Raw genomic sequence first — 15,046 nt, forward strand, 5'->3', positions numbered from 1 at the left:
GTAGTGCGAGCGCTGGGCCATTTTTCACCACGTCTAGGAAAAAGGGCCTTTTGTAAGGGGATGGAAAATGGACATGCGCTAAAATTGAAACCAGCGCGTGTCCATTTTTGGCCTGAGACCTTACCGCCACCCTTTGATCTAGCGGTAGTAGACATCCCAATGAGAGCACAGTTGTTCCCTAAATGCTGGTATCTGAGGATCTCAAGGCGGTGAAAAAATGCGGCAAGGTGTTGGCCATAGCCAGAAGGATGCTAAGCCGTACTGAAAGAGATACAACCAGCAGAAGGAAAGAGGTGTTGCTGCCACTGTACAAGTTGTTGGTGAGGCTCCACTTGGAGTACTGTGTTCAGTTTTGAAGGCAGTATCTTACTAAGGGCCCTGTTTACTAAGGTGCATTAGTGTTTTTAGAGTGCCTACACTTAGCGCGTGCGCTAACCATGTAGGCGCCTATAGGGATATTGTAAGCATGTACATGGTTAACGCGCGTACATGGTTAACGTGCATTAAAAACATTAATGCGCCGATAACACTGCTTAGTAAACAGGGCCCTAAGGATGTAAAAAGATTTGAAGCAGTTCAAAGAAAAACAACAAAAATGATATGGGGTTCGGACCAAAATGAGAAGAGATTTGAGGAACTGAATATGTATGCCCTAGAGGAAAGGAGGGCTAGGGGTGATATGATGCAGTACTGATATGCAAACACATCTTTTCCAGAGAAGGGGAAGTGGTACAACTTGAGAACATGAACTGAGAATGCAGGGGGTCAACTTAGGAGTAATATCAGAAGGTACTTTTTCATGGAAAGGGTGGTGAATGCCTGGAATGCCCTCCAGTGGAAGGTGGTAGAGATGAAAATGGTGACAGAATTTCAAGATGTGTGCGATAAACACTATGAATTCCTATATGGAAAGAGAATGGAAGCAAAACAAAAATAGTGGTGCTTAGATAGTAACTCCGGTAATTGGGAAATAAGGCCAATGCCAGCAGGGGCATAGCCAGACCTCGCGGTGGGAGGGGGCCAGAGCCCGAGGTGGGGGGCACATTCTATTGATTTACAAATATTGGAAAAAAAAAATATATATATATACTTATTAACAAGCAGAATGTGGTGGGGCAAATGTCAGTTAAAATTGATCTTAGGTGCTGGAAATGGAATGAATTGCCAGATGGCTCTAGCATTAGTATTCTGCTATTGACCTTTATAATCACTACCAGCAAGGACATTGAGGAAGCGTGTCCTGTTTCATTATACTTCATGAATTGTAATTTAACCTTTTGCTGTTATTTTCATGATAGCATCGTAGATGCATAATAAGCGGAGGAATTCTCCAGAATGTTAATCTAATGTCATCTACTCTCAAAAGCATTGACAAAGGAAGAGCAGATTAAGGGGCATTTTTACTGAAGTTTTAGTGAACAATAAGTTTTTTGAACTTGCCACAGTATAACTGTAAATATTAATATGCAGTAAGCACAAAGACTATGCAGCAACTTTTGGAGGTGTGCCTAGGATGTCCCCTACAGTTCACACACAGAATTCTTTACTGTGTATTTTCATTTGCAATTAGTACAGTGGCATACCTAGATTGACTGCCACCTGGGTTGGGTCATTGTTACGCCCTCCCTGACCCATCACCCACCTCTGGCACAACACCCCCCCCCCTCCGAAGCACATTACCCACCCTCCCCTCCTCTGAAATGCATCACCCATCTCTCCCTCCCCTGAAGCACATCATCCACCTCCCCCTCCCCCAAAGTGCATCACCCACCTCCCCCTCAACCTCACCACCTGGGGATGCATGAAGCAGTTGCGTGGCTGTCGGCTCTGTGGGTCCCCTGCCCCGGAACAGGAAGTAACTGCTCCGTGCACCCCCTTGCTGCTTGCACCTGGGGCGGACTCCCCCCACCACCTCACCCTTGGTACACTACTGAATTAGTTTGAATGCACTTAACTCCTCTTCTAGAGGTGGCGTTAAGGGTACCCACGCTAAATGGACTACCAAAAGCCATGAAAACAATCCACGACCACCTAATCTTCAAGAAATCTCTAAAAACCTATCTGTTCAAAAAGGCGTACCCTATCGACCCAACTTAAATGCCTCAACTCAGCAACACAGCAAAACCAAAAAGATCATACTGGACACTATATAACCCCCCTTTCCCCGACCACTATTGTGCCTGAAACATACATACCTTATCTGACCTTGACATCACACTTATCTATCTACCTTATTCGATTTCAATATTACATTGTATTTGTTCCTTACCGGACTTGGCGAACGCCTTACGGTACTATGTAAGCCACATTGAACCTGCAAATAGGTGGGAAAATGTGGGATACAAATGTAACAAATAATAAATAATAATAATAATAAATGCTCAAGTGACAGCACACAGTTAGTACTATACACTAACCGCAATGGGCTAGATTCTAAATATGGTAGCTAAAAAACTGATGCCAAAAAAATAATGCTCAGCGCTATTCTATAAACCACGCTTAAAGTTAGGCACAGTTTATAGCCTTGGAATCACACCTAACTTTAGGCATGACCATTTGCACCAACTGAAATGTTTCAGCGTGCTTGTCTGACATTGCTGTCTGGATGTCTCAACGCCACCTGAAATTAAATATGACCAAAACCGAGCTTCTCATTTTCCCCCCCAAACCCACCTCCCCGCTCCCCCCGTTTTCTATTTCTGTTGATGGCTCTCTCAGTTCGAAACCTTGGGGTCATCTTTGACTCTTCTCTCTCCTTCTCTGCTCATATCCAGCAGATTGCCAAGACCTGTCGTTTCTTTCTTTACAACATCTGTAAAATCCGCCCCTTTCTTTCCGAGCACTCTACCAAAACCCTCATCCACACCCTTGTCACCTCTCGTTTAGACTACTGCAATCTGCGTCTTGCTGGCCTCCCACTTAGTCACCTCTCCCCTCTCCAGTCGGTTCAAAACTCTGCTGCCCGTCTCGTCTTCCGCCAGGGTCGCTTTACTAATATTACCCCTCTCCTCAAGACCCTTCACTGGCTCCCTATCCGTTTTCGCATCCTGTTCAAACTTCTTCTACTAACCTATAAATGTACTCATTCTGCTGCTCTCCAGTATCTCTCCACACTCGTCCTTCCCTACACCCCTTCCCGTGCACTCTGCTCCATGGATAAATCCTTCTTATCTGTTCCCTTCTCCACTACTGCCAACTCCAGACTTCGCGCCTTCTGTCTCGCTGCACCCTATGCCTGGAATAAACTTCCTGAGCCCCTACGTCTTGCCCCATCCTTGGCCACCTTTAAATCTAGACTGAAAACCCACCTCTTTAACATTGCTTTCGACTCGTAACCACTTGTAACCACTCGCCTCCACCTACCCTCCTCTCTTCCTTCCTGTTCACATTAATTGATTTGATTTGCTTACTTTATTTATTTTTTGTCTATTAGATTGTAAGCTCTTTGAGCAGGGACTGTCTTTCTTCTATGTTTGTGCAGCGCTGCGTATGCCTTGTAGCGCTATAGAAATGCTAACTAGTAGTAGTAGTAGTAGTACTAATCCTCACGCCTAAATTAGGCATATTCCCCCTTATTCTATAACTATGTGTATAAATTCTAGGAACACCCTCGATCCACCCATGACCTTCCCATTTCTGCACCCCCTTTTCCAACTCGCACATAAAATTTAGGCACGGAACCGCTAATTAAATCCGATTAGCATTAACAATTTTTGTTAGGATGCCAATTATCAGCGCTTATTGGCTCATTATTCAATTAAGTTGCATGTGCAAATTGGGCACATGCCCAAATTTGCATGCACAACTCAATGCACCACATATATATAGAATCTGGGGACATGTGCTGTCCATGCCCATTTTCCTCCCATAACCCTCCCAGTTCCATCCCATAAAATGGCATGCAGCTAATGCACAAAAATTCAAAAATGCGTGGGATAAATACAAAGGAATCCTGTTTAGAAGGAATGGATCTAAAGAAGCTTAGTGGAGATTATGTGGCAATACCGGTAATTGGGAAGCAAAGTCAGTGCTGGGCAGACTTCTGCGGTCTGTGTTCTGATTGTGGGTGAATAGATTTGGATGGACTGGATTGGGGCTTCGATGACAACTTCAGAAGTTTTAGAACAAGAACTGTGCCGGGCAGACTTCTACGGTCTATGCCCTGAAAATGACAAGGATAAATGAAGATCAGGTATATATATAAAGTTTATCTTGTTTGGCTGACTGGATGGACCGTGCAGGTCTTTATCTGCCATGATCTACTATGTTACCATGTCTGTAAAGAGACTACCAGTTAACTTCTGCTAATTCGCATATTGAGGAGGCAATTCTGCAATTGGGTGCGTCTCTTTAGGTACACTGATAATGCCCAGTCAGGAGCCATTCTATAGTGGCATCTCGGTGACCTGCAAGGGTTCACCTACTATTTATACACCTGCAGTTGCATCATCCATAGACCTGGTGTAACTATTCTTCTGTAAATGTGGCAAGCAGTGGTGTTCCTTGATCTGCTGCCACACGGGCACCCCCCCCCCCTGGATGCAGCATCCCGGGTGCAGCGTCATCCCCCCCCCCCCTGTGTGCAGTATCACCCCCTGGCGCATCAAATCAAAACACCCTCCCCCTTCACCATTGCTTACCTCCTGGGATGCTTGGAGCAGCCACGTGGCTGTCAGCTTCGCCTGCCCTGGAACAGGAAGTAATAGAGGGAGCAGGGAACCAGTGGAGCCAAAAGCCGCGTGGCTGCTCCCTGCACCCCTCTGCAGCATGCACCTGGGGCGTACCGCCCCCAGTGCCCCGCCCTCGGTACACCGTTGGCAGCAAAAGCACGCATAGCTTGAAATATTCTATAAATTACACGTGCAGTTGGGAGTCCTGCCTTTATTCTGTCCATGTGTACACTCCCATGCTGTGCAACTTCCGCATGCCCTTATAGAACTGTGCTAGCACTTAACACGTGTGAGAGAACACTCACCCGAGAAAGTGCTAGTGTTCTGTAATTTTGCACGCACAAGTGGTATGAAAATGGAGACGCTTTGTAAGAGAATTCCCCTTGAAAAGAGCACTCTATAAAGGGTGCTCACTTTAATAAGGATGCGACTAAATGGCAGCATGAAAATGTTCACATGTATACTATACAGGGAGCACAGGCAGGCATGCCCTTTACAGCATAGCTGTGTATATTGTTTAAATGCTCAGAGGTGCTGAGGCATCCAGTGATTGGCATGCACTGTCACACTTTAAGAACAGTGCCACTGTTATCAGCGACCAAAGCAATTATAGAAGACAAAATAATCAGAATATGGAAATGAGGGCTGTTAGCACAAGAGAATACATAAAACAATGGCAAGAATGCAGGAAATAGAGACAGTTTGTGTACTCTGTGAGTGAAAAAGAAAGCAAACAGTTATAAATAATTGGAGAATGCCTGTGGGGAAAAAAGTCAGATCTTCAAGCCATTTTTCCATTTCTTATAAGAACTTTCAAGGTGTAATTCAGGGCATAATGCATTCCATAATGTAGGAGCAATTCAGCGAAAAAGCTAAATTATGAGAACAGTCAAGACAAAGTCTAGTAGGCACAGGTTATAGTCAGATAATTGGTCTAAGAAAATAAGAACATACTGCAGTTCTTGAAAATCTTTGGGGTCTTTTTACAAAGGCACACTAAAAAATGGCCTGCGGCAGTGTAGACATGGGTTTTGGGCACGCGCAGAATCATTTTTCAGTGCACCTGTAAAAAATGCCTTTTTAAAATTTTTGCCGAAAATGGACATGTGGCAAAATCAAAATTGCCACACATCCATTTTGGGTCTGAGACCTTACCGCCAGCCATTGACCTAGTGGTAAAGACTCACACGGTAACCGGGCGGTATTGACCTATGCTCACCAAATGCCACTTGGTCCAATATGCGCTGCCGAATATAAAAAATATTTTTTGGACGTGCGTATCAGATGTACACCATCCGAGCCGGCCTTCTTTTTTCCATTATCGGCTGAAGCCGACCATGTCTTAACAACGCCCCTGTCCCACCTCCATCCCGCCTTCCATACCCTGCGGAAACACCCCCTTTAAGTTTGGCCGGCTCTGCGATGGAAAGCAGTTGGAGCCAGCCAAAATCGGCTTTTGATTATACCGATTTGGCCGGCATTAGGAGAAGGCCGGCCATCTCCCGATTTGTGTCGGAAGATGGCCGGCGATCTCCTTCGAAAATAAGCAGGAAAGGGTAAGTTTGTTTTCATTTACATATGTTTTTGGAATGTGTTTATGTACACATTTTTTTAATTAGTTTATTATTTAAAAAAAAGAAAAAGGAGGGGAGGGTTAGACTGGTGATGGAGTGGCAGAACAAGGGTAATAACAACCAACCAAGTAAAGCTTGTGATAAAACTGAATACAGGAACAAATCGGCAGGCTGAGTGGGCCAAAATGGTGCTTTTTTTATGGACAATTTGGTCTTACCTAGCCTAACATTTGTAGGGGTTCAGTTGAAACAAATCTTTGTTACTCTAATTTACCTGTTAATTCGTATTGCCTCCTCAGTCTTACCTGAAAAGCAGCGCAAGCTGAACTTCTTATCCCCTAAAATTCAACTAACGTTTCTCTTACTCTAAAAATACTAGATTTGAATCCCAAAAATAACTGATATTTTCTTAGAGGAATAGCTATTCTTAGGGTCCCTTTTAGTAAAATGAGTTAAGCAGTGAACATGGAAATTAAATCTCTGTCGGTACATGGCCATGCTAACAGTTTACAAAGTGGCTTGACACATGGAGCTCATTGAGGGCATCTTTTACTAAACTGTGGTAGCATTCTTAGCTCACGGCAGAAATTAGCTGGCTGCAAACACCGAGGCTCATGGCAGTTAAGGACGCCAATTGAAAGCAAGGCTTTTTATGGCCATGGTAAGAAGTGGCCTCAGAGCGCAGCAATCTCACGTGCAAACATTACCTCAGGCCACTTTTTACCGTGGCTCTGTTTAAGGACTCCTTACTTAAAAGAACCCTTATAGTTGAAAATCTGTAATTTATTTATTGCATTTGTATCCCACATTATCCCACCTACTTGCAGGCTCAATGTGGCTTACATAGTTTTATTATGACAGTAACATTACAGGATAACAGATACAATTAGTGATGTGTGGAACTTGTGAAGGGGAAGAGGGAAGTGATAAGGGGTAGATATAAATGTTAGACTTTCATAGCCGAGTGGGATGATGATCTTAGATAACACATCCATGGGTTATCTTTGTAGGCCTTGTTGAAGAAATAAGTCTTTAGAGATTTGCGGAAGTTATTTGCTTTGTCCATTGATTTCAGGTCTGTAGGTAGTGAGTTCCATAGCTGCGTGCTCATGTATGAGAAGGTAGTGGCGTGCATCAGCTTGTATTTTAGTCCTTTACAGCTGGGGAAGTGCAAGTTGTGAAATTTGCGGGATGTTCTTTTGGCATTTCTTGGAGGTAGGTCCACAAGGTTTAGCATGTAGGTTGGGGTGTCTGCGTGAAGGATTTTGTGTACAATCGTGCAGATCTTGAACGCGATGCGTTCCTTGAGTGGGAGCCAGTGAAGTTTCTCTCTTAGGGGTTTTGCACTTTCATATTTAGTTTTTCCAAAAATCAGTCTGGCGGCAGTATTCTGGGCTGTTTGGAGCTTCTTGATGGTCTGTTCTTTGCAGCCGGCGTACAATGTGTTACAGTAGTCCAGATGGCTTATTACCATTGACAATATGCTGGTATCAGTGAAGGAAGCACTCATGCTTTCTATACTTTTTTCCTATTGTTTTTATTCCCGCAGTAATTACAGAACATTGATAGGTAACAGACTATTCAATCTCTCATTGCTTAATGGATGGGCTAAGCACCAATATTATACACCATTCTCAAAAAAAAAAAACAACAACAACAACAATATCTGATTAAACTCCAGGCTCCTTTCTGTGGCTTTGTGCATATGGAACCAGATTAGTCACACCAAGCAAATTCGGTGAAATTGTGGGAGTGACTGGGGATGAATTATTTAAAGTCTAATAAGGAAAATGTGAACATATCACTTAACAAATAACACAGCCAAAGCAAGAGGCTGGAGCACGGTATGTGATTTTGACTTTCTTTCTGTGAACATTCGATTGAAATTCCGAGCACATTTTGATCACGTATAGAAGCACAGAGATTTTTTTTATCATATTCCTGAAGAAACTATTTGAGGAATCTGTGCCTGCAGACATGAAACAATGCTGGTTTAATCAAGCATTCAGTGTCACTGTACCTTGGGGCCTTGCTGTCATTCACGGGATTTATTGTTACATATGTGATGGGTGCCACTTATTTATTGAAGTAAAGGAACATGACAAAACTCAATGGGCCCAATATTCAAAGGATTTATGTTCCTGACTTTGAGAGTTATGGTCCTAAATTGAATATTTACCAGGACCGAGTGCCTAAATTTATTCTCAAAGGGGTAAATATTCAGCAGTATTTGAACAGGGCAGAGAGGCTCTTGCTCAGTTAAACAGTGCTGCTGAGTCAGGACATAATATTCAGTGCATTTAGGGGCCCTTTTACTAAATTGCGATAAGCACTGATGCATGCTTACCGTGAGGCACGCTCCGACATCCTGCAGTAATTTTTGCATGTATATGCACTTCTCACATGCTAAAAAAAAACTTTATTGCACTGGAGCAGGGGACAGAGAGTAGGCGTGTTCCACACTAATCGGGTAGCACAGCTGCATTTCTGCAAGCTAACTGATTAGCACGTGGCTAGTGCGTGAGCCTTTACTACCTACAAAATAGGTATAGTTAAGTGGTCGTGCCCTAAAGGCCACGTGCTAATGGGAAAATTAGAGCGTGGCTATTAATGCTGGAAATAGAGAAATCGGCCATTTTACCCACATGGAAAAATGGCATTAGTGTGTGAGAATGACACAAGTAAGTATGCACTAAGCAGGGGCGTATCTGCGTGGGGCCACAGGGGCCTGGGCCCCCGCAGATTTCGCCCTGGCCCCCTCCCCGCCGTCAACCCTCCCCCGCTGCTTACTTTTGCTGGCGCCGAGGTCCGACCCGCAATCTCCGTTTTTCGTCTTCCTCCGTGGCCATGCTTCCAGGAAGTAATGCTGCAGTGCTGATTCGTTGAATCCAGTTCGGCGTCTGACGTCAGACGTCGAACTGGATTCAACGAATCAGCACTGCAGCGTTACTTCCTGGAAGCATGGCCACGGAGGAAGACGAAAAACGGAGATTGCGGGTCGGACCTCGGCGCCAGCAAAAGTAAGCAGCGGGGGAGGGTTGACGGCGGGGAGGGGGTGGAGAGAGGCAGAGGCGGCGGCGGCGGGGGGGAGGGAGGCAAAAATGTGCCCCCCCTCTCTGGCTGTGGCCCCCCCTACCGCCGGATTCCAGATACGCCCCTGGCACTAAGGCCACTTTTTATTAGTAAAAGGGCCACTTAGCCAGTTAATACTGCTGAATATTATGTCTGACTGTAGCAACATTATCAGCTATTGCCAGGGTCTTCTGGGACAAAGTCCTTACTATGCCCAGTTAGTTATGCAGACACTGGCATTGAGTATCAGTAGAACCTAGACAACTTCCAGCTCTGAAGACCTGGGGATTCAGTGCTGGTGGCAGGATATGGTGTGGCACTGAATACCCAGGTTTAATTCAAGGGTTCTTTTACAAAGACACACTAAAAAGTGACCTGCGCTACTTTTAGCCTGTGATTTTCCCACACATTCAGGCCACTTCTTAGTGCATCTGCATAAATTCTGAAATTCTATTTATAGCATTAATGGACAGGTGCTATGTTCCAAATTAGTACCTATCCATTTACCGTGTGAGCCCTTCCCGCCTCCTATTTACTTGGTGGTAAAGGCTTACATGCTAACCCTGCGGTAATCGGGCAGCACATGGCAATGTAGCCACACTGCCAATTACCACCAGGAATGGTCCTTGCAATTGAAAATAGAAAATTATTTTCTACCATGGGAAACTGCGCATGCCACCATCAGAACTATTGCTGGGCTCCTTCGCTACCCTGGTGATAGGGCCGATTTGGCACATGCTACCCGCGTGGTAGCCCTACCACACCTTTGAAAAAGGGACCCTCAGTCTGCAGTTGTCGGCGCTTTGAAAAATGCTGACCACCCCAGGCTGAATATTACCTGGAAAATTTCACTAGACTCATTTAGAAGCATAAAAAGTGGGTAGCAAAAGAGGTAGATTTAGGATAGGGAAACATTTAGAAGCTTAGCACAGATTTTCAGCACTAGGCTCACAAATCTAGGCAAATGAATAGCAGGCCAAAATTTATGCGCTTAACTTTTAAGTTCCTAAATGAAGATGGATTTTCATCTGAAAACTTAGAGGGGCATAATCGACCAGAAACGCCTATCTCCATGGGCGTTAATCTCCGAGAACGGGTCCGTGAAGGGGCGGAGTGAACCGTATTTTTTAAACAAAATAGACGCCCATGCTTTATTCGCCAAGGTGTGAGCTGGGCGTTTTTGCTTTTCACCGATAATGGAAAATGAAATCGCCCAGCTCAAAAACGAATAAATGCAAGGCATTTGTTCGTGGGAGGGGCCAGGATTCATAGTGCACTGGTCCCCCTCACATGCCAGGACACCAACCGGGCACCCTAGGGGGCACTGTTACAAAAACAAAAAAAAAGGTAAAAGAGCTCCCAGGTGCATAGCACCCTTCCCTTGGGTGTTGAGCCCCCCAAATCCCCCTCAAAACCCACTGCCCACAAGTCTACACCAGTACTATAGCCCTAAGCGGTGAAGGGGGGCACCTACATGTGGGTACAGGGGGTTTGGGGGGGTTGGACGACTAGTAGCATTAAGCAGCACAATTGTAACAGGTAGGGGGGGGATGGGCCTGGGTCCACCTGCCTGACGTCCACTGTACCCCCTAACAACTGTTCCAGGGACCTGCATACTGCTGCTTGGGAGGAGGGTATGACATTTGAGGGTGAAAGTAAAAAGTTGTGAAACATCATTTGTTGTGGTGGGAGGGGGTTAGTGACCAATGGGGGAGTCAGGGGAGGTCATCCCCGACTCCCTCTGGGGGTCATCTGGTCATTTAGGGCACTTTTTGGGGCCTTATTCGTCAAAAAACAGGGTCCAGGAAAAGTGCCCTAAATTCTAGCTACAAACGCATCCATTATCGGCGAAGGGCGCCCATCTCTGTTCGGGTGATAACCACGCCCCAGTTCCGCCTTCACCACGCCTCCGACACTCCCCCGTCAACTTTGTCCGCATCCGCGACGGAGTGCAGTTGAAAGCGTCCAAAGTTCGGCTTTCGATTATGCCGCTTTATTTGTTTTTGTGAGAAGAACGCCCATCTCCCGATTTAGGTCGGAACTTGGGCGTTATTCTCGTTCGATTATAAGCTGGTTAGGCTTCTAAATATGGCTGAAAATAGGACACACATTTAGGAGCAAAAATATTGAAGCTTTGTTTTTCTGAATATTGGGCCCATGGTGTCTGTAATTCACCTTATAATGCCTTTTACTTGTTTACTTTACTAGCATGTAACCATTCACCCACTGTATTACTTTGATGACAATGATGATGAAATACATCATTCAGATTGTTGAAGACATTGTTCATGCTTAATGTAACAATGTCTTCAAGAATCTGAATGATTGGGAAGAGCCAAGATTTATGATTTGAAAGTATCCTCAGGCCATGTTCCAGGGATATGCATAGGGGGTCGGTGGCCCAACTGTTTGGGGAGGCTAAAGGGTGCGGGATTAGGGGTGGGGTTAGGGGTGGGGCCAGGGGCAGAGCTTACATCCATAATTGTCCGACAACACACAGAAAAAAAATAAGTCACAATTAATACCTTTTATTAAATTTAGATATGTATCATATGTCAAAGAATAAAGTGGTAGTCTCATTTTGGCACATGCTGCCTGTGCGTAGAGCCTACCAAGCCTTTGTAAAAGGGTCCCTCAGTGTTTAAATTCTATCCTAATGTTATCTGCCATGTTAACTAAGCTTCAGTATTAATATCGGCTGGTGCCCAGTTAACTTCCAGGTTGCTGCACTAACCTGCCTATTCAACAGCAGGGGCCAGATTGCCCTGGCATTGAGTATCTGGAGCAGGGACGTAGCCAGACTTCGGCGGGAGGGAGGTCCAGAGCCCGAGGTGAGGGGGCACATTTTAGCCCCCCCTGGTGCCGCCACCAACAACTTTCCCCCCCCCCCTGCTGATGACTGTCTTGACCCCCCCAGAACAAAGCCTTATGCCGGAAGAAGAGGACCTCAGCTGGCGGGGTTGGGGTCCCCTGCCAGCAAAGGTAGCAGACAGTGGTGGGGGAGGGTTGGCGGCAGGAGGGGGGGTCGAGAGGGTCATCAGCAGGGGGGGTCCAGGGCCATATCTATGGGGGCCCAGGCCCCCGTGGCCCCACGTAGCTACGCCACTGATCTAGAGTTAATTCAGCCCATGACTGTGAAAGGCTTACACAGGCCATATGTGAAAATGGACAGGGAGCCAATACAGGGGCCCTTTTACTGAACCGCACAGGTGCCTACACGTGCTCAATGTGCCTCAATTTGGAATTACCACCCGGCTACTGCATGGCCCAGGCAGTACTTTCATTTTTTATGTGCATCCACCATGCATGCCAAAAAATAATTTTTATTTTCCAGTGGGCGGTAAAAGGCATTGTACATGCGTAGACCATTACTGCATGATTAACTCTTGAGACCTCACCTCTAAGTCAATGGGTGGCAGTAAGTTCTCAGACCCAGAATGGACGCACGCCAACTTTCATTTTGCCGCATGTCCATTATCGGCCAAAATTTTTAAAAGGCATCTTTTTACAGGTGCGCCGAAAAATGGATCTGTGCATGTCCAAAACACACGCCTACACTAGCGCAGGGCATTTTTCAACGCACCTTAGTAAAAGGATCCCATATTGACTTAAGAAGCGGTTACATGATCATAACCGCACAGGAGGAAGATAAATTGGGCAGCTGAATTTTGGATAGACTGTAGCGGAAAACAATTTTCCAGTGAAAGACCTGGGAAGCGCATCTTAGAAGTGTTCTCTTGATTAACCACTGAGCCTAGCAAGGCAGGCAAAGGCTTTCCCACACTGGAAAGTAGCAGTTTGGAAGATTGCGGCACCCAATTTGCCACTACTTTACAAGCTCATTCTTGCTACTCCTGGAGAGGGAAGAGGTTTTTCAAGCAGGTTCATAATCCCCTTTTGGATACAGCACTTGTGGACTGTCACGTCATTGACATCTACCATCTCAGTTTTAGCCATAGGACTGCATTGTTCTTTAATACTCAAAGATTTGTTTCACAAGATGAATTTTCGTTGAGGTGATGTGACACATTCTTTACTCCAATTATAAAATTCATGGTGAAGGCAGTACATTTGAAAATGATTTTTTTTTTTTTTGTTTGGTTGTATATTTATTTTGACAGAAGACTTTATTAATAATGAATGCTTTGCCTTTTGTCATTTGCAGGAGCTGGTGGGAAGTAATCCTCCGCAAAGAAACTGGAAAGGAATTGCAATTGCTTTGCTTGTTATTCTGGTTATCTGCTCTCTGATTGTCACCTCTGTTATTCTCCTGACACCAGGTACTGTAATCTCATCATTGTGTTTTGTTCTGAGTTTCTATTAATATGTAACTGTACTTATATATTATATAGCCTTGTCAGCGCTAAAACTAGAAGACCATGTTATGTTGCTATAAATATCGGGCCTGATATTCAGCTGGTGGCAGTGAAAGTTTTGCTCAATGCCGGGCCCTTTCCGGGCTTCAGCTTTCAATATCGAGTTGTTTTTAAGCTGGCTAACACATAGCCGCTTAAGTCGATATCCAGCACTTAAGCGGCCATGGAGTAGAGCGTAAAGAAGGGCAGACTTTTATACGGTACCATTTATGTGCCAAACTTGGCCGTTTGTCCCTGGATTCTATATAGCATGCCTAGAGATCCACTCTGAAACCAGGCAGATTCTGTAACAACGCAGGTAATTTAATTGGCTTAACAAGCTAATTAGCATTGATAACAACACTTAAAAAGCAATAATGAGCACTAATTGGCAATAATTAGAATTTACGAGCACAAATCGCTAAGTGTATTCTGTAATGCACTGTGCCTAACTTCTAATACGTGCAGACAAAAAAGAGCATGGTTATGGGTGAGGAAATGGGCATTTCAGAGGCATTCTGAAATTTACGCACGTAGTTATAGAATATGGTCCTCTGCACCTAAATCTATGTTCCGGGATTTATGCCATGTTTTCATTGGTGCAAATGGGAACATGTAGTTTTAGGCATTGAGATATCAACTAAGCTTATTCTATATACTGCGCCTAAATCTAGGCACAGCTTGTAGAATACACTTAGGCAAAAATGTTTTCCACGTGGATTTTTTTAGGCGCTATATATAGAATCTTCCCCTTAAGGGCTGAATATCAGCACTTACATAAGTATTGCCATATTGGGAAAGACCAAAGGTCCACCAAGCTCAGCATCCTGTTTCCAACAGTGGCCAATCCAGGTCACTTAAGTGGCCAAGTGCTGACTCCACCCCTGGAATGCCCCCAGAAATAGCACACACTGGGGATGGGAACTGTGCTGCTGGGCTGCTGCGGTATTTCTGGTTTAGTGAGTGGTAAGCCCACATCGGGCTTACCGCCGCTTAGTAAAAGACCTCCTGAATGAGATATGAAAAAAAAGGAGTTTAAGTAAGGAGCTAATAAATCCTGAAAAGCTAAATAAAATTCTAAAGCCAAACCATCTGGGCCCGGAGCCTTTTTTATTGCCATATTTTTTAATGAAGCAATAATATCAGCCTCGGTTATTGGAGCAGACTGGAGCGAATTATCGTTCTCATTCAATCTGTGATGTTCTAGATTATTCAAAAATGACAAATCACTTGATTGGAGATCCACGTCCAAAGCTTATAATGAAGAACAAAATTCTTAAAATCTATTTATGATACCCAGTTTAGAAGATAATAAAACATCATTATCATCCTTAATGACAGAGATGTCATTTCTTTCTACTCTAGACTTTAAATA

The 15,046-nt window shown here is 44.6% G+C and overlaps 1 protein-coding gene across 1 annotated transcript in view; it reads left to right on the forward strand.

Moving 5' to 3' along the window:
- The window catches only part of DPP6 (dipeptidyl peptidase like 6), a 931,600-nt gene that overhangs the window by 392,099 nt on the left and 524,455 nt on the right, over positions 1-15,046 (forward strand). The window contains 1 exon segment of the mRNA XM_030198448.1: positions 13,482-13,596. Coding sequence (XP_030054308.1) covers positions 13,482-13,596 — 115 coding nt within the window.

The sequence above is a fragment of the Microcaecilia unicolor genome, chromosome 1 (assembly GCF_901765095.1).
Source record: "Microcaecilia unicolor chromosome 1, aMicUni1.1, whole genome shotgun sequence".
Classification (NCBI taxonomy): Eukaryota; Metazoa; Chordata; class Amphibia; order Gymnophiona; family Siphonopidae; genus Microcaecilia; species Microcaecilia unicolor.